General features: G+C 50.5%; 1 protein-coding gene across 1 annotated transcript in view; it reads left to right on the forward strand.

The window, feature by feature from the left end:
- The window catches only part of HPX (hemopexin), a 52,526-nt gene extending 26,074 nt beyond the window's left edge, over positions 1 to 26,452 (forward strand). The window contains exons 7-10 of the mRNA XM_086933709.1: positions 18,448 to 18,564; positions 22,449 to 22,579; positions 23,429 to 23,573; positions 25,842 to 26,452. Of these exons, the coding sequence (XP_086789835.1) occupies positions 18,448 to 18,564; positions 22,449 to 22,579; positions 23,429 to 23,573; positions 25,842 to 26,068 (620 nt within the window). The 3' untranslated portion in view covers positions 26,069 to 26,452. The remainder of the gene's footprint in view (positions 1 to 18,447; positions 18,565 to 22,448; positions 22,580 to 23,428; positions 23,574 to 25,841) is intronic.
- Positions 26,453 to 26,843: the final 391 nt, after the last annotated feature.

Genomic DNA, 26,843 nt, shown 5'->3' on the forward strand with positions numbered 1-26,843 from the left:
TCATGCGAGCTCTTTTGTGACCTAAATGAGCTCTTCTGTGGCTCAGAAGAGCTCTTCTGTGGCTCAGAAGAGCTCTTGTGTGGCTCAGGTGAGCTCTTTTATGGCTCAGGTGAGCTCTTCTGTGGCTCAGGCGAGCTCTTTTGTGACCTAAATAAGCTCTTCTGTGGCTCAGGTGAGCTCTCCTGTGGCTCAGGTGAGCTCTTCTGTGGCAAAGGTGAGCTCTTCTGTGGCTCAGGTGAGCCGTTATGCGCTACAGGGGAACTCTTCTGAGACCCAGATATGTCATCATGTGGCCCAAGTGAGGTCTTCCGTGGCTCCCTCCATTGAAATCTTCAGTGGCTCAGGTGAGCTGTTCTGTGGCACAGCCGAGCTCTCATATGGCCTTGTGTGCTATCCTTGAGCACATGTGAGCTCTCATCTGACCTAGGGGAGCTCATCTGTGGCTCAGGTGAGCTGCTATTTTGCAGTAAAGGTGAGCTGGTCTGTGGCTCAGATGACCTCTTTTGTGGCACATGTGAGCTCTTCTGTGTTCAGGTGAGCTCATTTGTGACCCAGTTGAGCTCATTCGAAGCCCAGATATGCCCTCATGTGGCCCAGGCGAGGTCTTCTTTGGCTCAGGTGAGATCTCCTGTTGCTCATGTGAGCTGTTCTCTGGCTCAGGTAAGCTGTTCTAGGGTACAGATGAGCTTTCATATGGACAGGCGTGCTCTCCTGGAGTCCAAGTGAGTTTTCATGTGGCCCAGGTGAGCTCTTTTGAGGCTCAAGTGAGCTCTTCTGTGGCTCAGGCGAGCTCTTTTGTGACCTAAATGAGCTCTTCTGTGGCTCAGGTGAGCTCTCCTGTGGCTCAGGTGAGCTCTTCTGTGGCAAAGGTGAGCTCTTCTGTGGCTCAGGTGAGCTGTTATGCGCTACAGGGGAACTCTTCTGAGGCCCAGATATGTCATCATGTGGCCCAAGTGAGATCTTCTGTGGCTTGTGTTCTGTTCTGGAGCGCATGTGAGCTCTCATCTGACCTAGGGGAGCTCATCTGTGGCTCAGGTGAGCTCTTCTGTGGCTCAGGTGAGCTGCTATTTTGCAGTAAAGGTGAGCTGTTCTGTGGCTCAGATAGATGACCTCTTTTGTGGCACATGTGAGCTGTTCTGTGTTCAGGTGAGCTCTTTTGTGACCCAGTTGAGCTCATTTGAAGCCCAGATATGCCCTCATGTGGCGCAGGCGAGGTCTTCTTTGGCTCAGGTGAGATCTCCTGTTGCTCATGTGAGCTGTTCTCTGGCTCAGGTAAGCTGTTCTAGGGTACAGATGAGCTTTCATATGGACAGGTGTGCTCTCCTGGAGTCCAAGTGAGTTCTCATGTGGCCCAGGTGAACTCTTTTGAGGCTCAAGTGAGCTCCTCTGTGGCTGAGGTGACCTTCTTTGGCTCCTGTGAACTCTTCTGTGGCTCAGGGGAACTCTTCTATGGTTCAGGTGAGCTGGTATGCAGTACGAGTGAACTCTTCTGAGGCCCAGATATGTCATCGTATGGCCCAGGTGAGGTCTTCTGTGGCTCCACTGAGATCTACTGTGGCTCAGGTGATTTGTTCTGTGGTACTGGTGAGCTGCTCTGTTCTGTGGTACAGTTGAGCTCTTTTGTGGTACAGGTGAGCTCTCCTGAAGCCCAGGTATGCCCTCCTGTGGCTCAAGTGAGCTCTTTTGTGGAACAGGTGAGCTCTGCTGAAGCCCAGGTATGCCCTCCTGTGGCTCAAGTGAGCTCTTTTGTGGAACAGGTGAGCTCTGCTGAAGCCCAGGTATGCCCTCCTGTGGCTCAGGTGAGCTCCTTTATGATACAGGTGAGCTCTGCTGAAGCCTCTGTATGCCCTCCTGTTGCTCAGGTGAGCTGTCCTGTGGCACAGGTGAGCTGCTCTGTGGTACAGGTGAGCTGCTCTGCTCTGCGGTACAGGTGAGCTGATGATCTGTTCTGTGGTACAGGTGAGCTGGTCTCTTCTGTGGTACCGGTGAGCTGCTATGCTCTGTGGTACCGGTGTGACGCTCTGCGGTACAGGTGAGCAGGTCTCTTCTGCTGTACAGGTGAGCTGCTCTGCTCTGTGGTACAGGTGAGCTGCTCTGCTCTGTGGTACAGGTGAGCCGCTCAGCTCTGTGGTACAGGTGAGCTTCTCTGCTCTGTGGTACAGGTAAGCTGTTCTGTTCTGTGGTACAGGTGAGCTGTTCTGTGGTACAGGTGAGCTACTCTGTTCTGTGGCTCAGGTGAGCTCTTCTGTGGTATAAGTGAGTTGCTTTGCTCTGTGGTAAAGGTGATGTGCTCTGCTCTGTGGTACAGGTGAGCTGCTCTGCTCTGTGGTACAGTTGAGCTGCTCTGCTCTATGGTACAGGTGAGCTGCTCTGGGGTACCGGTGAGCTGCTCTGTTCTGTGGTACAGGTAAGCTGCTCTGCTCTGTGGTACAGGTGAGCTGCTCTGCTCTGTAGTGCAGGTGAGCTGCTCTGCTCTGTGGTACAGGTGAGCCGCTCAGCTCTGTGGTACAGGTGAGCTTCTCTGCTCTGTGGTACAGGTAAGCTGTTCTGTTCTGTGGTACAGGTGAGCTGTTCTTTGGTACAGGTGAGCTGCTCTGTTCTGTGGCTCAGGTGAGCTCTTCTGTGGTATAAGTGAGTTGCTTTGCTCTGTGGTAAAGGTGATGTGCTCTGCTCTGTGGTACAGGTGAGCTGCTCTGCTCTGTGGTACAGTTGAGCTGCTCTGCTCTGTGGTACAGGTGAGCTGCTCTGTGGTACCGGTGAGCTGCTCTGTTCTGTGGTACAGGTAAGCTGCTCTGCTCTGTGGTACAGGTGAGCTGCTCTGCTCTGTGGTACAGGTGAGCCGCTCAGCTCTGTGGTACAGGTGAGCTTCTCTGCTCTGTGGTACAGGTGAGCTCTTCTGTGGTATAAGTGAGTTGCTTTGCTCTGTGGTAAAGGTGATGTGCTCTGCTCTGTGGTACAGGTGAGCTGCTCTGCTCTGTGGTACAGGTGAGCTGCTCTGCTCTGTGGTACAGGTGAGCTGCTCTGCTCTGTGGTACAGTTGAGCTGCTCTGCTCTGTGGTACAGGTGAGCTGCTCTGTGGTACCGGTGAGCTGCTCTGCTCTGTGGTACAGGTGAGCCGCTCAGCTCTGTGGTACAGGTGAGCTTCTCCGCTCTGTGGTACAGGTGAGCTGTTCTGTTCTGTGGTACAGGTGAGCTGTTCTGTGGTACAGGTGAGCTGCTCTGTTCTGTGGCTCAGGTGAGCTGCTCTGTGGTACCGGTGAGCTGCTCTGTTCTGTGGTACAGGTAAGCTGCTCTGCTCTGTGGTACAGGTGAGCTGCTCTGCTCTGTGGTACAGGTGAGCCGCTCAGCTCTGTGGTACAGGTGAGCTTCTCTGCTCTGTGGTACAGGTGAGTGTTAGACCTGACATCATTGGCTTGAGTCTCTCCTCCATTTTTTCTGTTTGCCTCCACTGTTTTACGATGTTTTGCTGGTATATGCTTTGGGTGCGGTGTCACTGCTGATCAGTGCCACAGCGCAAGTGCTCCCTATGTTAAATTGATGTATCTATTGTATCCATGTTTGGCTTATTTGGTTTACTGTCAGTCCCTAGTCTAGTGCACCAGGAGTGCCGGGGCTTGTAAATACAAATGCCGCTCGTGGGCTTGCAGCACGTGTTGTGCCACCCACAGGAGTGGCCTCGTAAAAGAATGTCTACGGGTCGGTCATTGCGAGACCCACGTGCAGCCTAGGGCTGTCACGCAGGCTGCGCAGGTATACCTACTTGCCAGCCCCTTAAACCTTCCCTTGACTTCATGTTAGTCACCCCTATGGTAGGCCCGCGGGCAGGGTGCGTTGTAAGTATAAGGTAGGACACGCCTGACCAAGTTGGCATGTCCTAATAGTGAATTACAGCAATCTTCGTTCTTCACTATTGCGAGGTAGCCTGCTCTCTATTAGTTAGAATGGGCCGCCGGGATTATTAATGCTATGATCCTAGTTGGCTCGGGGAGCATGGTGCAATGTTGAGTTTGGTATCCCTGAACTCGGGGTTTAATTACGCATCCATCGGTGTGGATGGTTCTTGGACTCTGGGTTTGAAAATAGCACTTTTAGAAAGTGTCTATTTTCTTGTCCAACCATTTCTGGTTTCTGCTGGTCTTGCGTGTGTGTGACAGGAGCTGGGTGGCTCCACAGGTCTGGATGAGTCAGTGTGGGATGAGTGGGACATTTGTGTTGAGAGTAGGGGGAGAGTAGTTGCTGATAGCCTGCCCTGCCTGATACAATGCTGGCTTCACCTCCTGCCAAGCGGCTGATGGCTCTGTGCCTGCCATGGACGATCCTAGCCCCACCTCCTGCCAGGAGGCCGATAGCTCTGCTCCTGCCAGTATCAATGCTGGCTCCACCTCCTGCTGGGCGTCTGAGGACCCAGCCCTGCTCAGTGAATAGGCCAGGTGCTTCTGCCTGGCTCCACCCACACCAGACCCAGGATGTTGGGAAAGCCCCCGGCATGGACAAAGGGATCAAAGCCGAAAAGGGGTATAAGAGAAGGACCCCTGAACTAAGAAATCAGATCACTTCTGACAAGGAACCCTGTAACCAAGGACAAAAGGCCTGCTGATCTGAGGACTTGCCTGCCCCTTCTGCCAGTGTGCTGTTTGCTGGGGGGAATCCTGCAGTGCTTCTTTATTTTTGCCAAGGAACCAGGAGAGAGGAACTTTGTGTGTACTCTCATGCTTGCTAAGAAAATCTCCAAGGACTGGAAGAGTGCCAGTCTCCTGCTGAAGTCACAGGGCTAAAGGACTTCATCTGCTAAAGTGCTATTTGCTGGAACTGTGAATCCGGCACCTCTGAGAGAACCAGCAATCTCGACGCCGACGGACGTCGCCCAATCCAGCTCGACATAGTGGGTAACGGCCCCAGTGTCCCGCTTCCTCGACGACCGGCCGCCGGGCCCGACCGACGCCAGCAGCAACGCCAGTGAGTGGGAGTACGGCTCTAGCTCCAGAGGACCTCGTGTCTGCACCGCTGCTGATCGCATCAACTGTGTGCCCTCTCGACGCCGTGAGCGCTGCTCACTCTGTGCAACCGCATCATCGAGACGCCTGCTGAGGCCTAATCGACACCGAAGACGCGACGCCGGATTGCTCGACGCCGCTGATCATAGTGTGCTCCATTTTCCAAAGGTACTGTGTTGTTGGGGGTCCGTGTGATTCCGGGCTCGACGTAGCGCTCCTCGCGGTCGACGCCGCACCTTTGGATTAACTTTGCCTCGACGTTGTGTAGCCCCCGTGTGGGTTACCCTGTTGCTAAGAACTGTATTGCCAAGAAGAAGATTTGCTTGATACTAAAGACTTTTGTGCTAAAGAAGAAACTACCTTTGAACTATCCTTTTTCCCTTCCCAGAGTATTTATTAAGATTGTGTACATTTTTGTCGTTATTTGGTCTTGTGCTAAGCCTTATATAAAAATACCTATTTTTATAATACTACTGTGTCGTGTCCATTTGTAGTGTATTCACTGTATTACTGTATGTGATCATAAATGCTCAACACACAGCCTCTGAGATAAGCCTGTTCTGCTCTGCCAAGCTACCAAGGGGGTGAGCAGGGGTTATCGAAGGGTGTGATCCCCTTGCCCTGACTAGAAAAGGTGTGTCCCTATTTGTCAGAAGTGCATACCTCTGCCAACTAGAGACAGCCGGTTCTAACATTGGATGCAGCGGTGAGGATTTGGACCTTGCATTTATGACCCATGTGCAGTGATTAGTGTGCGCTACATAGTGAAAGCAGACCATAGCGCAGTCACAATCTAATTGGGAAGGATCCTATTTTTGGTTCTCCGCTTTTCTGAAGCTTGATTTTTTGAACACTGCCGGTTTTGACCATGAGTGACACCGGAGTCACTACCCCTGTTGTTGTTGTTGTGGAGGAATTCGACAGAGCGAAGATAAATGACTACGGCTTGAGGGAGCTGAAACTCTTTTGCAAGCAGCTGAAGGTGCCTACCAAAGGCCTCTCCAGAAAAGAGCAATATCTCAAAGCTTTGGAGGCCTGGTTGGAGTCAAGAGGTCCCACTGATCCGGTGGTGGTACCGCCAGTGGAAGGGGATGAGGAGGCGCCAGCGAATGGGCCCGAGCCCTCTCCCGGAAGCAGTGTTTCCTCCAAAGGTCTTTCCCCCGAAGAACGAGAAGAAAGGGCGAAGGAGCGTGCATACAACATGGAAATGGCAAGGCTAAAGATAAATGGGCAGTTGGAGTTAGAAAATGCAAGAGGTAGAAGAGAAGCTGATTTGGAGATCAAAAAGTTAGAATTTGAAAGAGAGAAGTTAGCTTTGGAGCGTGAAACCAAGTTGAGGGAGTTGGACATCCAAGCTAAGCAGTTAGAATTGAATCTCTCTGGTGGCAGCATTCCATCTGGGCCTGCAGAAAGTAAGTTTTACTTTCCCAAAGATGTGATAAAAGATTATCATAGGAACGAAGATATTGGTCAGTGGTTTAAAGCATATGAGCTAGCATTGTTGGCCCACCAGGTCCCTGAGAAGAATTGGGGAGCGGGGTTGTGGGGTCGCTTTGTGAATGAGGGGAGAGATACCCTGTTAGACATGCCTGTTGCGGATAGGATGTCGTATGCTCATATGAAGGATGCTTTAATGTTGCGATATGGCCTAACCCCCGAGAAGTACAGACAAGCTTTTAGAGAATGTAAGAAGTTGCCTGGTACGACGTGGGTTGAGTATGTGTCTTATTTTTGCAGAGCCATGGATGGTTGGGTAAAGGGCAGCAAAGTGGAAAGTTATGAAGCTCTTTATGATTTGTTTGCTTGGGAGCATTTGTCTAATAACTGTTTTCCAGAGCTGCGCCAGCACCTTATTGATAGCAAGATATCTAACCCTAGAAAACTTGCTGAGGAGGCGGACCGCTAGGTCAGTACCAGGCTCCACAAGTGTCCAGTGGGAGACTCAGCCAAAGGTGGGCAGGGTCCCCAGCAGAAGAGTGGGGGGGACAAGGGCAAACAGAAGGAGTCTCAGAAAGGGCCCCAAAGTAATCCCCAAGGGAACCAAGGGAAAGGTTCCCAGCCTCCCCCTGAGAAAAAGCCAGGGGCCCCGACGGGTAAACCTGTTCATAGGGGCCCCCTAACCTGCTACACTTTTGGGCAGGTGGGACACCGGTATTACGATCCCCAGTGTCCCATGAAGAAATCGAATGCACCGCCGAGTGCACCCCCCCGTCAGCTGGCGAGTGTAGCCCTGGGAGGGGAGGAGATGGTTGTCCATGGTGGGAGGGGTCCCGCAGAAATGTCCCTGGTCTCGCTAGGAGACATGCAAATGGTCCCTCCACCCCCTCTGCCTAGTAACACTAGTAAATATAGGCAGTGGGTGACCATTAATGGCCATAGAGTGGAAGCCCTCAGAGACACCGGAGCGAGTGTGACAGCTGTCAAGTGTCACTTGGTGTCCAGAGAGCAGGTGGTTCCCCACGCATTCTACCCAGTGATAGCTGCCGACAACTCCCAGAAAGAGTGTGAGGTAGCTCAGGTTTCCTTTGAATGGGGGGGAGTTTCAGGTTCCCTTCAGGTTGCTGGGAGGCCCGCCATGCCTGTCGATTGTCTCCTGGGCAATGATTTAGAAGACTCCCCTTGGGCTAAGGTGGAGAGAGAGGCGCACTTGAAAATGTTGGGCGTGCCAGAGTGGGTGTGTGCAACCACTCGATCGATGACAGCGAGTAAGGGTGTTGATGGGGTCCAGGAGCCTGAAAGTACGGCCCAGGACCCAGCTGTGAAGAGAAGAGGCAGGAGGCGCGGGAAACCGGCCCCCGTAGTTCCCGTGGTCCAGGAGGAGGTAGACCCCGAGGGGGATGCCCTGGAGCCCACAGGGGAACAAATTGCCGAACTGGGAGACCTGCCCGAGCTGACCCATTGGCAGCAGGACGGTGGTCTCTCCAGGGAGGAATTCTGTGCGGACCAGAAGGAGTGCCCTTCTCTTGTGGGCATGAGGCAGCAGGCCTCAGCCCAATCCTCAGGTGATCAGTCAGGGTCACATTTTGTGTACTGGGAGAACGACCTCCTGTATAGCGAGCCTAAGGCTGCTGAGCCTGGGTCAGCCCGTGTGCTGGTGGTACCCCAGCGCTTTAGAGCCTTCCTACTGGGTTTGGCTCATGACGTTCCGCTAGCTGGACATCTGGGGCAGGACAAGACCTATGACAGGCTTGTCACCCATTTTTATTGGCCTCAGATGCGAAGGGATGTAGACATCCATTGCAAGATTTGTCACACTTGCCAGGCAAGTGGGAAAAGCGGAAGGAAGCAGAAGGCTCCCCTCCAACCGTTTCCAGTGGTCAGTACCCCCTTTGACCGGGTGGGTATTGACATTGTTGGGCCCCTGGATCCCAAGACAGCCCTGGGCAACAGGTTCATCCTGGTCTTGGTGGACCACGCCACACGGTACCCGGAAGCCATCCCTCTCAGAACAGTGACGGCCCCCGTGGTGGGACGGGCACTGATGGGTGTTTTCTCCCAGATGGGGTTCCCCAGAGAGGTGGTGTCAGACCGGGGCACCAACTTCATTTCGAACTATATGAAGTCTCTGTGGAAGGAGTGTGGGGTAACCTACAAGTTCACCACTCCTTACCACCCTCAAGGAAATGGGTTGGTTGAGAGATTCAACCGTACCCTTAAAGGCATGATCATGGGTCTTGAAGAACCAATGAGGCGGAAATGGGACGTCCTCTTGCCATGCCTGTTGTTTGCTTACCGCGAGGTGCCACAAAAGTCTCTAGGGTTCAGCCCCTTTGAGCTCTTATACGGTCACCCGGTAAGAGGGCCTTTGAGTCTGGTCAAGGAAGGCTGGAAGCAATCTCCTAGGAAACCTCCCCAGGATGTATACAGCTACATGCTGGCCTTTCGGAACCAGACTCGGCGCTTCAGAGAACTTGCTCAGGCAAATCTGGAGGCCAGCCAGGAGGAGATGAAGCGTTGGTACGACCGGAATGCCACTCTGGTAGAGCTTCAGCCTGGTCAGGAAGTGTGGGTCATGTCACCTGTGGACCCTTGTGCGCTCAAGGACAGGTGGACTGGACCGTTTAAGGTTGTGGAGAAGAAGAGCGATGTCACCTACTTGGTGGACTTGAAATCTCCCAGGAACCCCTTGCGGGTCCTGCATGTCAACCGTTTGAAGCCCCACTTAGAAAGGTCCGAAGTGGGCATGCTCCTAGCTACAGATGCTGGAATGGAGGAGGAGAGTGAGCCTCTTCCTGACCTCCTGTGTGCTAAAGAGCAAGACGGGTCAGTGGATGGTGTTGTCCTCTCTGACACACTGACCCTTGAGCAGAAACAGGATTGTCGCCAACTGTTGGGACAATTCCCGGATCTGTTTTCCTTGGTTCCGGGTGTCACGCATTGGTGTGTCCATGACGTTGACACCGGAGACAGCCCTCCTGTGAAGCACAAGGCTTACAGGGTGACTGACAAGGTTAGAGCATACATTAAGGAGGAGGTCTCCAAAATGTTTGCGTTAGGGGTGATTGAGTCCTCTAGCAGTCCTTGGGCCAGCCCAGTGGTCTTGGTCCCGAAGGCTGCAGCGCCTGGTGCCTCACCAGAACTCCGGTTCTGCGTGGATTACCGAGGACTCAATTCAGTCACCAAGACTGACGCGCACCCCATCCCCAGAGCTGATGAGCTCATAGATCGGTTGGGAGCTGCACGGTACCTTAGCACGTTTGATCTAACGTCTGGGTACTGGCAGATCGCCTTAACTGATGGGGCAAAAGAGAGGTCAGCATTCTCCACACCAGATGGGCTCTACCAGTTCCGGGTGATGCCCTTTGGGATGAAGAATGCCCCTGCCACCTTCCAGAGGTTGGTCAACCAGGTCTTGGCTGGACTGGAGGATTTCAGTGCCGCCTACCTGGACGACATCGCAGTGTTCAGCGCCAGCTGGGAGGAACACTTGCGCCACCTCCAGGAAGTGTTGTTGGCCCTGCGTAGAGCAGGCCTCACAATCAAAGCCAGTAAGTGCCAGATTGGGCAGGGTTCTGTGGTGTACTTGGGGCACCAAGTAGGGAGCGGCAAGGTGGCCCCCCTGCAACCCAAGATTGATACCATCCTGGCTTGGGCACCGCCCAAAACCCAAACTCAGGTGAGAGCCTTCTTAGGTCTCACGGGTTACTACAGGAGGTTTGTCAAGGATTATGGTAACATTGTGCACCCCTTGACTTCGCTGACTTCCAGGAAGCAGCCACGAAATATGATCTGGACTGACGCCTGTCAGACGGCCTTTGACACCCTGAAAGCTGCAATGTGCACAGCACCTATACTCCAGGCACCCGACTTTTCTAAAGAATTTGTTGTCCAGACGGACGCTTCAGAGCATGGCGTGGGGGCTGTTCTAGCTCAGGTGAATGAAGAGGGCCGAGACTTGCCTGTAGCCTTCATCAGTAGGAGGTTACTTCCACGGGAAAGTAGGTGGAGTGCAATAGAGCGTGAAGCATTTGCTGTGGTCTGGGCGCTGAAGAAGCTAAGACCCTACCTGTTTGGGACTCACTTCCGGGTTCAGACAGACCACAGGCCCCTCAGATGGTTGATGCAGATGAGGGGTGAGAATCTGAAACTGTTGAGGTGGTCCATTTCTCTACAGGGGATGGACTTTACGGTGGAACACCGCCCTGGTACAGATCACGCCAATGCTGATGGTCTGTCCAGATTAATATGCCTTAGTGATGAGGACTCCCTAGGTCAAGGGTAGTTCTCCCCACATTTCAGCTGGAGGGGACACGTGTTAGACCTGACATCATTGGCTTGAGTCTCTCCTCCATTTTTTCTGTTTGCCTCCACTGTTTTACGATGTTTTGCTGGTATATGCTTTGGGCGCGGTGTCACTGCTGATCAGTGCCACAGCGCAAGTGCTCCCTATGTTAAATTGATGTATCTATTGTATCCATGTTTGGCTTATTTGGTTTACTGTCAGTCCCTAGTCTAGTGCACCAGGAGTGCCGGGGCTTGTAAATACAAATGCCGCTCGTGGGCTTGCAGCACGTGTTGTGCCACCCACAGGAGCGGCCTCATAAAAGAATGTCTACGGGTCGGTCATTGCGAGACCCACGTGCAGCCTAGGGCTGTCACGCAGGCTGCGCAGGTATACCTACTTGCCAGCCCCTTGAACCTTCCCTTGACTTCATGTTAGTCACCCCTATGGTAGGCCCGCGGGCAGGGTGCGTTGTAAGTATAAGGTAGGACACGCCTGACCAAGTTGGCATGTCCTAATAGTGAATTACAGCAATCTTCGTTCTTCACTATTGCGAGGTAGCCTGCTCTCTATTAGTTAGAATGGGCCGCCGGGATTATTAATGCTATGATCCTAGTTGGCTCGGGGAGCATGGTGCAATGTTGAGTTTGGTATCCCTGAACTCGGGGTTTAATTACGCATCCATCGGTGTAGATGGTTCTTGGACTCTGGGTTTGAAAATAGCACTTTTAGAAAGTGTCTATTTTCTTGTCCAACCATTTCTGGTTTCTGCTGGTCTTGCGTGTGTGTGACAGGAGCTGGGTGGCTCCACAGGTCTGGATGAGTCAGTGTGGGATGAGTGGGACATTTGCGTAGAGAGTAGGGGGAGAGTAGTTGCTGATAGCCTGCCCTGCCTGATACAATGCTGGCTCTACCTCCTGCCAAGCGGCTGATGGCTCTGTGCCTGCCATGGACGATCCTAGCCCCACCTCCTGCCAGGAGGCCGATAGCTCTGCTCCTGCCAGTATCAATGCTGGCTCCACCTCCTGCTGGGCGTCTGAGGACCCAGCTCTGCTCAGTGAATAGGCCAGGTGCTTCTGCCTGGCTCCACCCACACCAGACCCAGGATGTTGGGAAAGCCCCCGGCATGGACAAAGGGATCAAAGACGAAAAGGAGTATAAGAGAAGGACCCCTGAACTAAGAAATCAGATCACTTCTGACAAGGAACCCTGTAACCAAGGACAAGAGGCCTGCTGATCTGAGGACTTGCCTACCCCTTCTGCCAGTGTGCTGTTTGCTGGGGGGAATCCTGCAGTGCTTCTTTATTTTTGCCAAGGAACCAGGAGAGAGGAACTTTGTGTGTACTCTCACGCTTGCTAAGAAAATCTCCAAGGACTGGAAGAGTACCAGTCTCCTGCTGAAGTCACAGGGCTAAAGGACTTCATCTGCTAAAGTGCTATTTGCTGGAACTGTGAATCCGGCACCTCTGAGAGAACCAGCAATCTCGACGCCGACGGACGTCGCCGAATCCAGCTCGACGTAGTGAGTAACGGCCCCAGTGTCCCGCTTCCTCGACGACCGGCCGCCGGGCCCGACCGACGCCAGCAGCAACGCCAGTGAGTGGGAGTACGGCTCTAGCTCCAGAGGACCTCGTGTCTGCACCGCTGCTGATCGCATCAACTGTGTGCCCTCTCGACGCCGTGAGCGCTGCTCACTCTGTGCAACCGCATCATCGACGACGCCTGTGAGGAAATATAAATTTTATGGTCAAGAAATGTTCCCTAACGTGTACCCCACCGTCTCCATGTACAAGCTTAAAGTGCATGTAACTTCCCTCCTGTGCCAGCTATGAAGACGCAAATACATTTGCGTCCAACGTTAACATGTCCTCTTTCAGACCCGCCCTGAACGGGTTGAATATTCCGTTCCTAAGTATGCCATGCCAACGTCTTTTTGTGGAGTACTTTACACGTTTTTCAGCTCTGGCGAAGTAGGCCCCTGAATTCTGCCATCGAGCCTTTTCCTGCCTTCTGACTCTGAACGCCTCAGCCTGGGCTGCCTCTGTACCCGTGACCTCTGCCTTACTCCCTGCGCGGCTAACGGCGCTTAGCTCAGCCTGCTGCCTGCCAAAACTGTATTCAACCTTCGAATTATCTGTTCCGCTCCTCAAACATACATTCCTGCCTACTAGTTCAAGTAAACATCTTTCCAGCTGCAGAGCAAAGGGCCCGGCCTCACTGTCTCCGTGCAAGTAATTCATAGCTTCTGTTACCATGGTAGGCCCATGCCCCCTCGCATCTCATGCAGACACGTAGACGCTTATACACGCACTCACAGTCAGTATAGAATAGCCTCTGCCCAAGAGACCTTTCCCTCTAGATAATATGGTTCCCAAACATCAGATATCAGATATGATATAGGTACGAGTTGATCTGACATGCCAGACTTCTGTCTCTTTCCGCTAGTGTAAATGTCAAGTCCCCTGCACCCTCCAGCTCCACGTCAATCACACGTCATGCAGCTGCGCGCGCATCAGGGCCTCAGATTTCTGCTGACATTGCAAAATTCTGCTTTGTACCCACCTCCTTGTGACACTTACATGTGACGTTTCTAGTTCACGCCTTTTTGATTACGTATTGCTAACACGTGTGTGATTTTATCTTGTTTCTCTCAGCTGTTACGCCTACTGTATTGGTATTCATTATATGGTTTAAGTATAAAAGTTATGTCTTGTCAATAAAGTATGCTCTATCCCTTCCTGCACCCCAGTGGTGGCAGGAACCCGATATCCGGTACCAGAACCATTCCTTTTTAAGGAATAAAACCCCTAAGAACTCTAACACCACGGACTCTGCGTCTTTCTTTCCGATTGAGTTATTTTTGTTTAAGTACTTACCTGCATAGAAATTAGGACGGTAAATCAAATATTTACCACACCTGCTGAGGCCTAATCGACACCGAAGACGCGACGCCGGATTGCTCGACGCCGCTGATCATAATGTGCTCCATTTTCCAAAGGCACTGTGTTGTTGGGGGTCCGTGTGACTCCGGGCTCGACGTAGCGCTCCTCGCGGTCGACGCCGCACCTTTGGATTAACTTTGCCTCGACGTCGTGTAGCCCCCGTGTGGGTTACCCTGTTGCTAAGAACTGTATTGCCAAGAAGAAGATTTGCTTGATACTAAAGACTTTTGTGCTAAAGAAGAAACTACCTTTGAACTATCCTTTTTCCCTTCCCAGAGTATTTATTAAGATTGTGTACATTTTTGTCGTTATTTGGTCTTGTACTAAGCCTTATATAAAAATACCTATTTTTATAATACTACTGTGTCGTGTCCATTTGTAGTGTATTCACTGTATTACTGTATGTGGTCATAAATGCTTAACACACAGCCTCTGAGATAAGCCTGTTCTGCTCTGCCAAGCTACCAAGGGGGTGAGCAGGGGTTATCGAAGGGTGTGATCCCCTTGCCCTGACTAGAAAAGGTGTGTCCCTATTTGTCAGAAGTGCATACCTCTGCCAACTAGAGACAGCCGGTTCTAACAGTGAGCTTCTCTGCTCTGTGGTACAGGTGAGCTGCTCTGCTCTGTGGTACTGGTGAGTTGCTCTGCTCTGTGGTACAAGTGAGCCCCTCTGTGGTACATGTGAGCCACTCTGCTCTGTGGTACGTGAGTTGCTCTTCTCTGTGGTAGAAGTGAGCCCCTCTGTGGTACATGTGAGCTGCTCTGTGGTACAGGTGAGCTGCTCTGTTCTGTTACTCATGTGAGCTCTTCTGCAGTACAGGTGAGCTGCTCTGCTCTGTGGTACAGGTGAGCTGCTCTGTTTTGTGGTACAGGTGAGCTGCTCTGCTCTGTGGTACAGGTGAGTTGCTCTGGTCTGTTGTACAAGTGAGCCGCTCTGTGGTACAGGTAAGCTGCTCTGCTCTGTGGTACAGGTGAGCTGCTCTGCTCTACAGTACAGGTGAGCCGCTCTGTGGTACATGTGAGCTGCTCTGCTCTGTAATACAGGTGCGCTTCTCTGCTCTGTGGTACAGGTGAGCTTCTCTGCTCTGTGGTACAGGTGAGTTGCTCTGCTTTGTGGTACAAGTGAGCCGCTCTGTGGTACATGTGAGCTGCTCTGCTCTGTGGTACAGGTGAGCTGCTCTGCTCTGTGGTACAGGTGAGTTGCTCTGCTTTGTGGTACAAGTGAGCCGCTCTGTGGTACATGTGAGCTGCTCTGCTCTGTGGTACAAGTGAGCCACTCTGTGGTACATGTGAGCTGCTCTGTGGTACAGGTGAGCTGCTCTGCTCTGTGGTACAGGTGAGTTGCTCTGCTTTGTGGTACAAGTGAGCCGCTCTGTGGTACATGTGAGCTGCTCTGCTCTGTGGTACAAGTGAGCCACTCTGTGGTACATGTGAGCTGCTTTGTGGTACAGGTGAGCTGCTCTGTTCTGTTACTCATGTGAGCTCTTCTGCAGTACAGGTGAGCTGCTCTGCTCTGTGGTACAGGTGAGCTGCTCTGTTCTGTGGTACAGGTGAGCTGCTCTGCTCTGTGGTACAGGTGAGTTGCTCTGGTCTGTTGTACAAGTGAGCCGCTCTGTGGTACAGGTAAGCTGCTCTGCTCTGTGGTACAGGTGAGCTGCTCTGCTCTACAGTACAGGTGAGCCGCTCTGTGGTACATGTGAGCTGCTCTGCTCTGTAATACAGGTGCGCTTCTCTGCTCTGTGGTACAGGTGAGCTTCTCTGCTCTGTGGTACAGGTGAGCTGCTCTGCTCTGTGGTACAGGTGAGTTGCTCTGCTTTGTGGTACAAGTGAGCCGCTCTGTGGTACATGTGAGCTGCTCTGCTCTGTGGTACAAGTGAGCCACTCTGTGGTACATGTGAGCTGCTCTGTGGTACAGGTGAGCTGCTCTGTTCTGTTACTCATGTGAGCTCTTCTGCGGTACAGGTGAGCTGCTCTGGTCTGTGGTACAGGTCAGCTGCTCTGCTCTGTTTTACAGGTGAGCTGCTCTGCTCTGTTTTACAGGTGAGCTGCTCTGCTCTGTGGTACAGGTGAGCTGCTCTGCTCTGTGGTACAGGTGAGACGCTCTGTGGTACATGTGAGCTGCTCTGCTCTGTGGTACAGGTGAGTTGCTCTGTTCTGTTGCTCATGTGAGCTCTTCTGTGGTACAGGTGAGCTGTTCTTCTCTGTGGTACAGGTGAGCTGCTCTGTTCTGTGGTACAGGTAAGCTGCTCTGCTCTGTGGTACAGGTGAGCTGCTCTGGTCTGTGGTACAGGTCAGCTGCTCTGCTCTGTTTTACAGGTGAGCTGCTCTGCTCTGTGGTACAGGTGAGCTGCTCTGCTCTGTGGTACAGGTGAGACGCTCTGTGGTACATGTGAGCTGCTCTGCTCTGTGGTACAGGTGAGTTGCTCTGTTCTGTTGCTCATGTGAGCTCTTCTGTGGTACAGGTGAGCTGTTCTTCTCTGTGGTACAGGTGAGCTGCTCTGTTCTGTGGTACAGGTGAGCTGCTCTGCTCTGTGGTACATGTGAGTTGCTCTGCTCTGTGGTACAGGTGAGCTGCTCTGCTCTGTGGTACAGGTGAGCTGCTCTGCTCTGTGGTACGAGTGAGCCCCTCTGCTCTGTGGTACACGTGAGTAGCTCTGCTCTGTGGTACAAGTGAGCTGCTCTGTGGTACAGGTGAGCTGCTCTGTTCTGTTGCTCAGGTGAGCTCTTCAGTGGTACAGGTGAGCTGCTCTTCTCTGTGGTACAGGTGAGCTGCTCTGCTCTGTGGTACAGGTGAGCTGCTCTACTCTGTGGTACAAGTGAGCCGCTCTGTGGTAAATGTAAATGTATAGGCATTTATATAGCGCACTACTTACCCGTAGGGTCCCAAGGCGCTTCGACCGCTGCGAAACCCTTCCTGGCTTCCCTGAGAGATGGTCCCTTAATGGGTATCTCCAGGGTGAGACCAGGCATCCCCAGCGGTCTGGTGGGGCCGTTAGTGAAGATGAGGCAAGCTAATGCCCAGAGTTGCCGAGTGTGATCGCTGATCAGAGTGGGCACCGAGGCGAGAGAATTATCGAGTCCGCTGACCCTGGTCCAGAAACCTGCCGCGCCGGGAATCGAACCCTGGTCCCGGGCCGTCCTCTGCTCTCGGGTCTGCCGCCTCTAACCAGTGAGCCACACTACTTCACTTCTGGTACAGGTGAGCTGCTCTGCTCTGTGGTATAAGTGAGCTGCTCCGTGGTACAGGTGAGCTGCTCTGCTCTGTGGTACAGGTGAGCTGCTCTGCTCTGTGGTACAGGTGAGCTGCTCTGCTCTGTGGTACAGGTGAGCCGCTCTGCTCTGTGGTACAGGTGAGTTGCTCTGCTCTGTGGTACAGGTGAGCTGCTCTGCTCTGTGGTACATGTGAGCTGCTCTGCGGTACAGGTGAGCCGCTCTGTTCTGTTGCTCAGGTGAGCTCTTCTGTGGTACATGTGAGCTGCTCTGCTCTGTGGTACAGGTGAGTTGCTCTGCTCTGTGGTACAAATGAGCCACTCTGTGGTACAGGTGAGCCGCTCTGTTCTGTTGCTCAGGTGAGCTCTTCTGTGGTACATGTGAGCTGCTCTGCTCTGTGGTACAGGTGAGTTGCTCTGTTCTGTTGCTCAGGTGAGCTCTTCTGTGGTACAGGTGAGCTGTTCTTCTCTGTGGTACAGGTGAGCTGCTCTGCTCTGTTGTACAGGTGAGCTGCTCTGCTCTGTGGTACAAGTGAGCTGCTCTGTTCGGTGGTACATGTGAGTTGCTCTGCTCTGTGGTACAGGTGAGCTGCTCTGCTCTGTGGTACAGGTGAGCTGCTCTGCTCTGTGGTACAGGTGAGCTGCTCTGCTCTGTGGTACAAATGAGCCACTCTGTGGTACAGGTGAGCCGCTCTGTGGTACATATGAGCTGCTCAGCTCTGTGGTACAGGTGAGCTGCTCTGCTCTGTGGTACAGGTGAGCTGCTTGGCTCTGTGGTAGAGGTGAGCTGCTCTGTTCTGTGGTACAGGTGAGCTGCTCTGCTCTGTGGTACAAATGAGCCACTCTGTGGTACAGGTGAGCCGCTCTGTGGTACATATGAGCTGCTCAGCTCTGTGGTACAGGTGAGCTGCTCTGCTCTGTGGTACAGGTGAGCTGCTTGGCTCTGTGGTAGAGGTGAGCTGCTCTGCGGTACCGGTGAGCTCTAATTTGACCTGATGTGGTATCCTGGAGTCTCCGAGGCGTCCTGCAAGAGGAGAAATAGTTTCATCTCATTCCTCGAGCTCCTTCACTCACAGAATGACCCTGTTACAGGTGAGCCTGTTACAGGTGAGCTGGTTTAGTCAGTGCTCTATTATGTCCTCTTTCCAGTGTGCATTGATTACTCCCTCAAGGGAACCCTTTCGCCGTCTGGTAGATGGTAGTTCACGTTAGTCCACATTCAGTCGCACCCGTCCCTTCTCTTCCAGACATTACCCTTTCTTATGTGTCCAATTTAGGGTTGTATTCTTGTGTCTTACCCTCTCCCCCTTTGGGTTCTCTATACAATCTTTTTTGTTCCTACATTTTACTTTATTTTTGTGTTTGATTGTTGACCTGTTGGTTGTTTTTTTCTCATTAGATGTTGTCCACGGTGAACAGATCAGCACATTTATACTCAGTTTCGTTTTTCCTTCCTGGATTCGTCGTTCAATGTATTTTCAGTTTCATTCTGTCCTCGGTGGATTCGTTGTTTTTTTTATTTCTCTAGTGCCCTCCTTGCCTTATTAAACACACATGTAACCGGTATTTCTGCTTCCTAGGTCACGGGCATGAAACCCGTAAAAATGCCACCCTCATGTCAATCAAGGACCGCTGCAGCAACAGGTCCTTCGAGGCCTTCACCTCCGACGACTCCGGAAGGATCTACGGGTTCAGAGGTGAGTCCGGAAGTGACGCGGCTGCGAACAAAGATGGCGGGCGTATATATGAGACTCCCCCAGAGATTTCTGGCACCACCTTTCCAACACAGAGGGGAGGGGGCGGGTGGGAGAGAGAGGAGACAGAGTCAAAGAAGAAGGGGGACATAAATTAATGTGGTTTAAGGTGAACACTGGTGGGGATAACGAACACAAAGAAGAAAGAATGTGAAATGCAAACATTGGATGTAAATCACTGCAGCGAACATCAATGCAAAGAAATGTCCTACAGAGAAACCCTTACAATGACCTGCAACTATCTTGAGCAGTAAACTACAAAAAAAACTTCTTTATAATAAAGAAAGCTTTTAACAATTCTCGCCTAAAGGTAACTCTAACCCTTATTCCTTCCTTGGGTTAGTTCATCGTTACAACATTCCCCTATGTTAATTTTAACCTCAAAGTTTTCTCTTTAAAAATGTCCATGTGATGACATAAACCCAGAGAAAACGAAGCTGTTGATGATAGACCATTGTGGAGCCCTAGTATCACGTGGGTGTTGATGTCTGAGTCTAAGGTGTGATGTAAGAGGACGTACCTGTCATGAAAAGGACTTCTCTTTCAACGTCTCTTGGTCTCCGCTACCCTAAAGAAGCCACTGGCCACGCCTTGAGATGAGGCAAAGCCAGCCATGTGTGCTGTCTGGTGTAGGCCACCTGCCCCTTTCTTATGATTTCCACTGTCAGGAGAGACAGGTTAGCAACAAGCAGCCTCATCTCAAGACCCCTGTAGTAGCCGACAGCGGCCTCAATATATCCACGGTGTGCCATCTTTCCACGCTAAACCCTTGTTTCGCTGCTCTGCAGGCATTCTGACCTGTGCATTAAACCAGCCCGCCTTCATGCCCCACAGGTCCCAGCTGGATGGGAGTTTGAGCCTGTCTCTTCGATAGAAGGCAGAAAGCACCTATCATGACGGAGCTACTGGTTAATAGAGAGTAGATGTTATTTCAGGCACGAACCGACAAGCAATGCTGTGATTCACCATAATCATAGGTGACCCTTACCCTTCCGCCATGCAGACATGTCTCTCTGACATGTCTAGCCTAGTGTCTCTAGGAACAGTCACTTTCCTTCAGACACCCTTGGCCTTTGCCTTTCTTTCAGCTTTCCTGCCATTTCTTGAATCAGCTCATCACCTCTTTCCCAGCTTACTTTAGCACATGACTTTGTCCCGCCCTTACTGTCTTCCAGTGGAACCCTTTTAATTCTCCCATCTGTAAGGTGTTTACTTTCCACCTGCTCATTTTCAGGTCTGTCTTTACTTCTGCACGCCAGAGCTTCAACTCCTCACCTTCGCACAACAGATTGTAGGCACTCAAAAGGGGTCTTTGAATGGATTCTGCATTCTTTCCTGCTAAAACCCAAACAAGAATCCCATATGCCCTAGAAATGGACAAGTTGGTTAATACCTCAGTATGGACTCACTTCCACAAGCCACGCCTCCAGTTAGGAGCTGTTAGGCCCCTAACTCTACGAGCACACAGTCACGGCTCACATGACTCGCAAGTAGGGGGTCACATGGGGGTTCGTACGTGCGGGGTGGGGTGGTTAAATATATTTTTTTTAAACTTACCTTACCGGGTCCCGTGCCGCCTCCACTCCTGGCCAGGTCCGTTTCCCGGAACAGGAAGCATGCATCCTCCCTCCCCTAAGCCAATCACAATGCTGCAATGGCAGCGTTGTGATTGGTGCGGACAGCGCCCAGCTGGGTGCCTGTAGGGAGGCCATTTTCTTTATGAAGGCTGAATGCAGCATACAAAGAGAAAATGTAGAGTGCGCATGCCTGGTTTGGTCGGCCTCAGAGGGCCGACCAAACAGTCAGGGTCCACAATAGTGGGCACGCCACTCCTCCCCAACCCGCCCACCCTCCCCCCCAACCAGGCATACCCTCCCGCCCCCAACCAGGCACGCCACTCCTCACCAACCCGCCCACCCTCCCGCCCCCAACCAGGCATAACCTCCCGCCCCCAACCAGACATACCCTCCCGACCCCAACCAGGCATACCCTCCCGCCCCCAACCAGGCATACCCTCCGCCCCCAACCAGGCATACCCTCCGCCCCCAACCAGGCATACCATCCCGACCCCAACCAGGCATACACTCATGACCCAACCAGGCATACCCTCCCGACCCCAACCAGGCATACCCTCCCGCCCCCAACCAGGCATACCCTCCCGACCCCCAACCAGGCATACCCTCCGCCCCCAACCAGGCATACCCTCCGCCCCCAACCAGGCATACCCTCCCAACCCCAACCAGGCATACACTCCCGACCCAACCAGGCATACCCTCCCGACCCCAACCAGGCATACCCTCCCGCCCCCAACCAGGCATACCCTCCCGCCCCCCAACCAGGCATACCCTCCGCTCCCAACCAGGCATACCCTCCGCCCCCAACCAGGCATACCCTCCCGACCCCACCCAGGCATACACTCCCGACCCCAACCAGGCATACCCTCCCGACCCCAACCAGGCATACCCTCCCGCCCCCAACCAGGCATACCCTCCCGACCCCAACCAGGCATACCCTGCCTTCTGCTTTCTTGCAGCGCAAGAGGCAGAAACATAAAATGGTATTTAAAATACCATTTTATGTTTCTGCTTCTACGCTACCTGACCCTATTGGACAATTCAAAATCTATAGCATAGCTCGGGTGAGTGAGGGTCACAGTTGTAGGACACATCCTGTCTGCTTCAGGGACAGTACAGATTGGGCCCCATTGGTTTGGAGAAGCACATAATACCTAGCTAGGTGAATGGTATCTATAAGGATAATCTCATGCCAGGTAGACTGCCCCTTCCATCATCAACTTTCCATAACTTAGATAATACTTACATTGTTTAGAGGTCTTGCTCAGTGTTTGAGCAGCAGTTTGGCACAAAATTACATCAGATGTAACAGATGGTATCAAAAGGAGATGCCACCGTGATTCAGTGCACCCATCACCACATGGGTTAAAACCCTAAAATATATAGACCAGGAGTGGTCCTTACTAGTCCTTGCCTTTGACCATCTTTGATGGCACAAACTCATTACATTTTAGTACCTAGGGAGGCCAGATCACCACACTGTGCTGACTAAAGTGCAAAGTGTGGAAAAAGAAGATCTAAGTATTGGAGACACAGTGTGACTGGGCTATAATGCTCCAAGCAACACATTCTTCTTTTGGGCACATAACAAATCCAAGAGCTCCTTGAGTTTTGAGGGATTATTTTACTTACCCCTTTTGCTTTCTTTGCTGGCGCAGTGCAATGCTGTTTTCGTGGTTGTGCGGAGGTTGCTATCTGTAGTCTGGGTCCATGGCATTTCTGTAGGTTTGAGGCTGTGAAGCTCAAGGATTACCCCTCAATCCAGTTTACCCAATACCTTGAATACACATCCCATGACCGCCGTTAGAGTGCTCAGATCCTGAACTTGTGGTGTGCACCCTGAATGTCAACACCAGAATACCCGTGGTGCACAATATTGAAAATGAAATATCGACAGGTAAGTTAGTCTAGATTTACTGCTCATATATGTACCTATGTCCTACACACATTTTGATGATACTTAGATGTGGAGTTAGGATATTAAATCCATATCTCCCTATATGCACTTACCTTTTGATGACTTTTCCCTCAATATTCTGACCTCTATATTCTCGACTTGTTACATAAGTAGAAACACGCTGTGCGTCCAGCATTGGGGTGCTATTTCACCCCATTTCCGGACTTTATATTCTAGTACCATGATATTTTGGGGGTTGATACTCAGTAGTACAATCTTGACTTACCTGTCATGTACAATATGGTGTAATGCAGTGACTAAAGATGCACACTTCTTCTTGTTTCTGCCGGGTACAGGTGGCTGGTACTTCCGCATAGACTCCAAGCGGGACGGCTGGCATGCTTGGCCACTCATTAGCACCTGGAAGGAACTGACGGGAATAGTCGATGCTGCCTTTAACTGGGAAAATAAGATGTATTTCATCCAGGTAAAGTCCTTATCCTTCTTTCCACACTCCAAACACCTTGATACAATCCTTTGTCACAATGCACTGTTATCTTAAAGATGGCGCCTCCAGGCAGCCTTTGAGGGATACTGCGTCTTCTATCGATGAATTAGAAGACAACAGTTCAATTCGGCATCGTATGAAGGCACCTCATATTCTAGACATTTTATAGGGGATTCGTGTGTGCTGAGGGATCTTATTGTGGGTGAAGAATTGGTTGTGACTTAAATATCATATGGATATTAAGTGATTTTATTTGCATTTGAGGAACCAGCATGTTTTGAACTTTCTTTGCTAGTAGGTTGTTGACTGAGGGATGTTCACTAGGTCTGGGGCAAAGTCTGTATTTTCCAACCACAAAACAATCCTTCCTACATATATCCTTTGAAATGGGTTAGTTCTGCATTTCTCTGGTCTGCCTGTTGGTTACAAATTGCATTTATATTAAAATATGTTGTTTCATGGCAGAATAATACAGTTTCTTTTGTTAAAAAAAGAATCCAAATTTGCACACTGTGATTGCCTCTCTGGCTTGTATTAAGGTGTAAGTATATTTATTTTTAATAAAATACTCTACTAAAGAAAACATGCAGTTGAAAATCCAGGGATGCTTTTCTGTATATGATTTTGCTCCAAAACGTGCCAGATTCTGTTCTTGTGAGTCCGCGTCAAATTTTTTTTTTTCATACGATGACTGGAGAATGAAGTGGTGGGTGGCAAGTTTGTAGTTAAAAGTTACACTGAAGCTCTTGTTTGTTTTGTCAACCCGTGTAGCGCCTAGGTCTGGCGCCCTTGGCTTTGTTGAGTTAACTGTGGCTCTTGCCTCCATAGGGATCCCAGGTAACAATCTTCCGCTCAGATCAGCTCTACACCTTGGTGCAGGGATACCCCAGGCCCCTTCAAGAGGAGCTCGGAGTCCAGCAGGTGGATGCCGCCTTCACCTGTCCTCACTCGTCTGATGTGTACATCATCAAAGGTGAGTGGGAGCGACTCATTGGCCACTCCTGTCGTCAAGTAGCATCTGGTGGCATTGCAAGTTACCCAAAAGATGGCAGAGCAACTCTAATGGGATGTATGTCGTTACAACACATACTTTTACAATGCATACTTTTACAACGCATTTTTTACACCGCAACATCCATTACAACACATTCCATTACAACGCATGCCAATACAACAAATTCTTTGAAACTACCTTTACAACGCATTCCACTACAACGCATACTACATTTACAACGTATACCATTACAACGCATACCATTACATAGCATGTATGGTAAGTATTGGATAGTGTAGGGGTAAAAATTACTATTCTAACTCCAGGGGGTGCAGCAGTAGGGTAAGTGTTGGATAGTGTAGGGGTAAAAATTACTATTCTAACTCCAGGGGGTGCAACAGTAGGGTAAGTATTGGATAGTGTAGGGGTAAAAATAACTATTCTAACTCCAGGGGGTGCAACAGTAGGGTAAGTGTTGGATAGTGTGGTATGCGTTGTAATGGTATGCGTTGTAATGACTGCGTTGTAATGACATGCGTTGTAGTGGTATGCGTTGTAGTGACATGCGTTGTAATGGTTGCGTTGTAAAGGTATGCGTTGTAATGGATGTTGCATTGTAAAAGTTTTGTTGTAAAGGTAGTGCATTGTAAAAGTTGCGTTGTAAGTGTTGTTTCCCATTCTAATGTGTATAAAACATTTACTGTTTACTCCATGTCCATTAATATGACTATTCATATACCTCAATGTCATATGCACACACTATTTGTCCATTAGACAATATGTTCAAGCAGAAAAACCTTCAAAACTCCGTATATTCAGGTGAATTATGTTTTTACTTATTCTTAGTACCACAAAACACAAATAATGTTGCTGTCATACTACTGCTTGTTGTACAACTCAAGCTATTCATCAGTAGCTAAAGATGTATTGATGATGATTCTTCATAGACGTTTTGAGCCGACACGTGTTTTGTCCTGACTTGGGGCTTTTTCAAGGCTATATCTGTATTTTTTTTAAAGATAAATTATGGTGGGGAGATGTATTAACCTTCTTGGTATACCGATGTAGAATAAACATCTCAAACATCCTGACCTTATACAATAAGATGAGCTAGCCAGCAATGCTGGGTAGTACGTGCGTCCTATTCTTTTGCGATCTGGCATGAATATACTTAGTTCATAAGTACCAGTTGCCAATTTCATACGTTAAATGATTAAAAGACAAGAACTGTTTGGGACCTTGACAAGCCCATAAGAGGACCATGTCTCCACGTTGGTGTGCTGTGTATTCTAACCTCATTATCCGAAAGTTGTAAAGTAGACCACTAGTGTTGTCATGTGACATCTGGTGAAACTGGAAGTTGAAGCTGGAGAAATGCACAAAACAACAGGCTTTGGGCACTCTACATACCAGTGGAAAAAGCAGTCTAGCAGAAGCCCCGAGTAACCGATGAAGACAATGAGTAGGCTTTGCACATAAGCCGACACAACAGTGGCCGGGTATCATAGGAGTCTTTCCCTCAGCAGGGAGGAAGGTGTAGCAGGTTGAAGCGGGCGCTTGGTGAATGGCCTATCCTTTCGTCGGTGATGGGTGGAGTGGTAAGATCTGCCATGTACTCAGCATTGCAGTGTAGCAATGCAGTGGAGTGTGTTTGCGTTAGATGACCAAGACGGATAAAGCATTCTTCAAGACCTAACAGCAGACATTCTTAAACAAGGCCTTCAAATAGGAGAATTCTGCAAAGTGAGCCAGTGAGTGTGTATGTGTGCGAGTGATTGGTTAACCGAATGAGCAAGCGTTAACACTAAGCATCGTGCCCTTACCATTCTAAAGTCTACTTTGCTGCGGCAAATGTGTATCTCGTACGTTAACCTACACCCCGCAAAGCTCCTACAATTCCTTTCATCCCAACAGCAATTTAAGGTGGGGATCCAGCCCGAATCAAGGTACAAACATTGTTTGTGGGTCTATAATCCCCAGACATGTATTCTATGGATGTCAATATGTTTGAATGAAAAGAGATAGTGAGTGAGGTAGGCCACTTACATGCTACAAACAGTGGGCTACTCCTCCATATTAGCAATGCATCATCAATGCAGACATTGGCATCATTCTAGGTGGGTTAACGGAACCCAATAGAGAGTGTGGCGTTGAACGAAGGGTGGGTGGCCGCGTTGGAACGGCGTATTTGTGCAATGACAGCCTGAAATCAATTGTACATTAATGTAATATACATTTCTCTTCCAGGTAATACCCTTTCTTTGGTGGACCTGAAGCAGACCCCTCGAGTGCCCTGGAAGGAACACACCATAATCCACCGACACGTTGACAGTGCGATGTGCAACAGCCAAGGGGTGCACGTGTTCGAAGGGGCCTGGTTCTATCAGTACAAGGATGTAAATGAACTGCTCCAGGCCCAGCAACCTCCCCAGGCCAGAAGCATCACTGCAGAATTTATGGACTGCACCCAGTAAACAGCTTCATGTCACCACTGTGCACGTGGAATCCATGGAGGGGTTTTCATCACTGGCGTGTGGAATCCATGGAGGGGTTTTCACCACTGTGCAAGTCGGATTTCCACCTCTGCTCTCCAGCAGCATCCATTGTGTCTTCCTGCTTTGGAGGGGGCAGTGAACACACTGGCAGCTCTCCTGCCTTGGAACTCTCTGCACTTCCCTGTGAAGACAGGTCTCTTCAGATGGCACACTAAAAATAGAATATACGTCTGACCCCCACAATATTGTGCACTTTAATTTGTAAGTGAGATACCTGTTAATATAATATATCTGCTATGAACTTTCACATAATAATAAACTATGCCATTATGCCATTGTGAACATCAATGCGCCCATTCCACTTTTATTTTTTTAAATGAAGTTGTAAATGCATTTGTCTGACACGCTCTAAACCCTTTCCCGAGTGCCCTGCTTTGAACAGCCGTGCTCCAGGACACAGACTCCACTGTGCAAAGGATGCCATGAAAGATACCCTCAGTGCGTCAGCGAAATAACAAGAAAGGGGCATATCATCAACGAGGTGATATAAAGTTATCCCTGCTTTTGCGTCTGTTTTCCGACGAAAAGCGGCAATATTTTTATTGCCAAATCAGCAAGGTCACAAGGTCACGCTATCGTGTGAAACCTTGCATTAGCGCCTGTTTACTGAACGCCCAGCTTTGCATCTCTAATGAGATGCAAAGTGGGCGTTCCTGCCCGGACTTAACTGGAGAGATGTCGCTAAGCGATGATG

This window comes from Lissotriton vulgaris, chromosome 8, assembly GCF_964263255.1.
Source record: "Lissotriton vulgaris chromosome 8, aLisVul1.2, whole genome shotgun sequence".
Lineage (NCBI taxonomy): Eukaryota > Metazoa > Chordata > Amphibia > Caudata > Salamandridae > Lissotriton > Lissotriton vulgaris.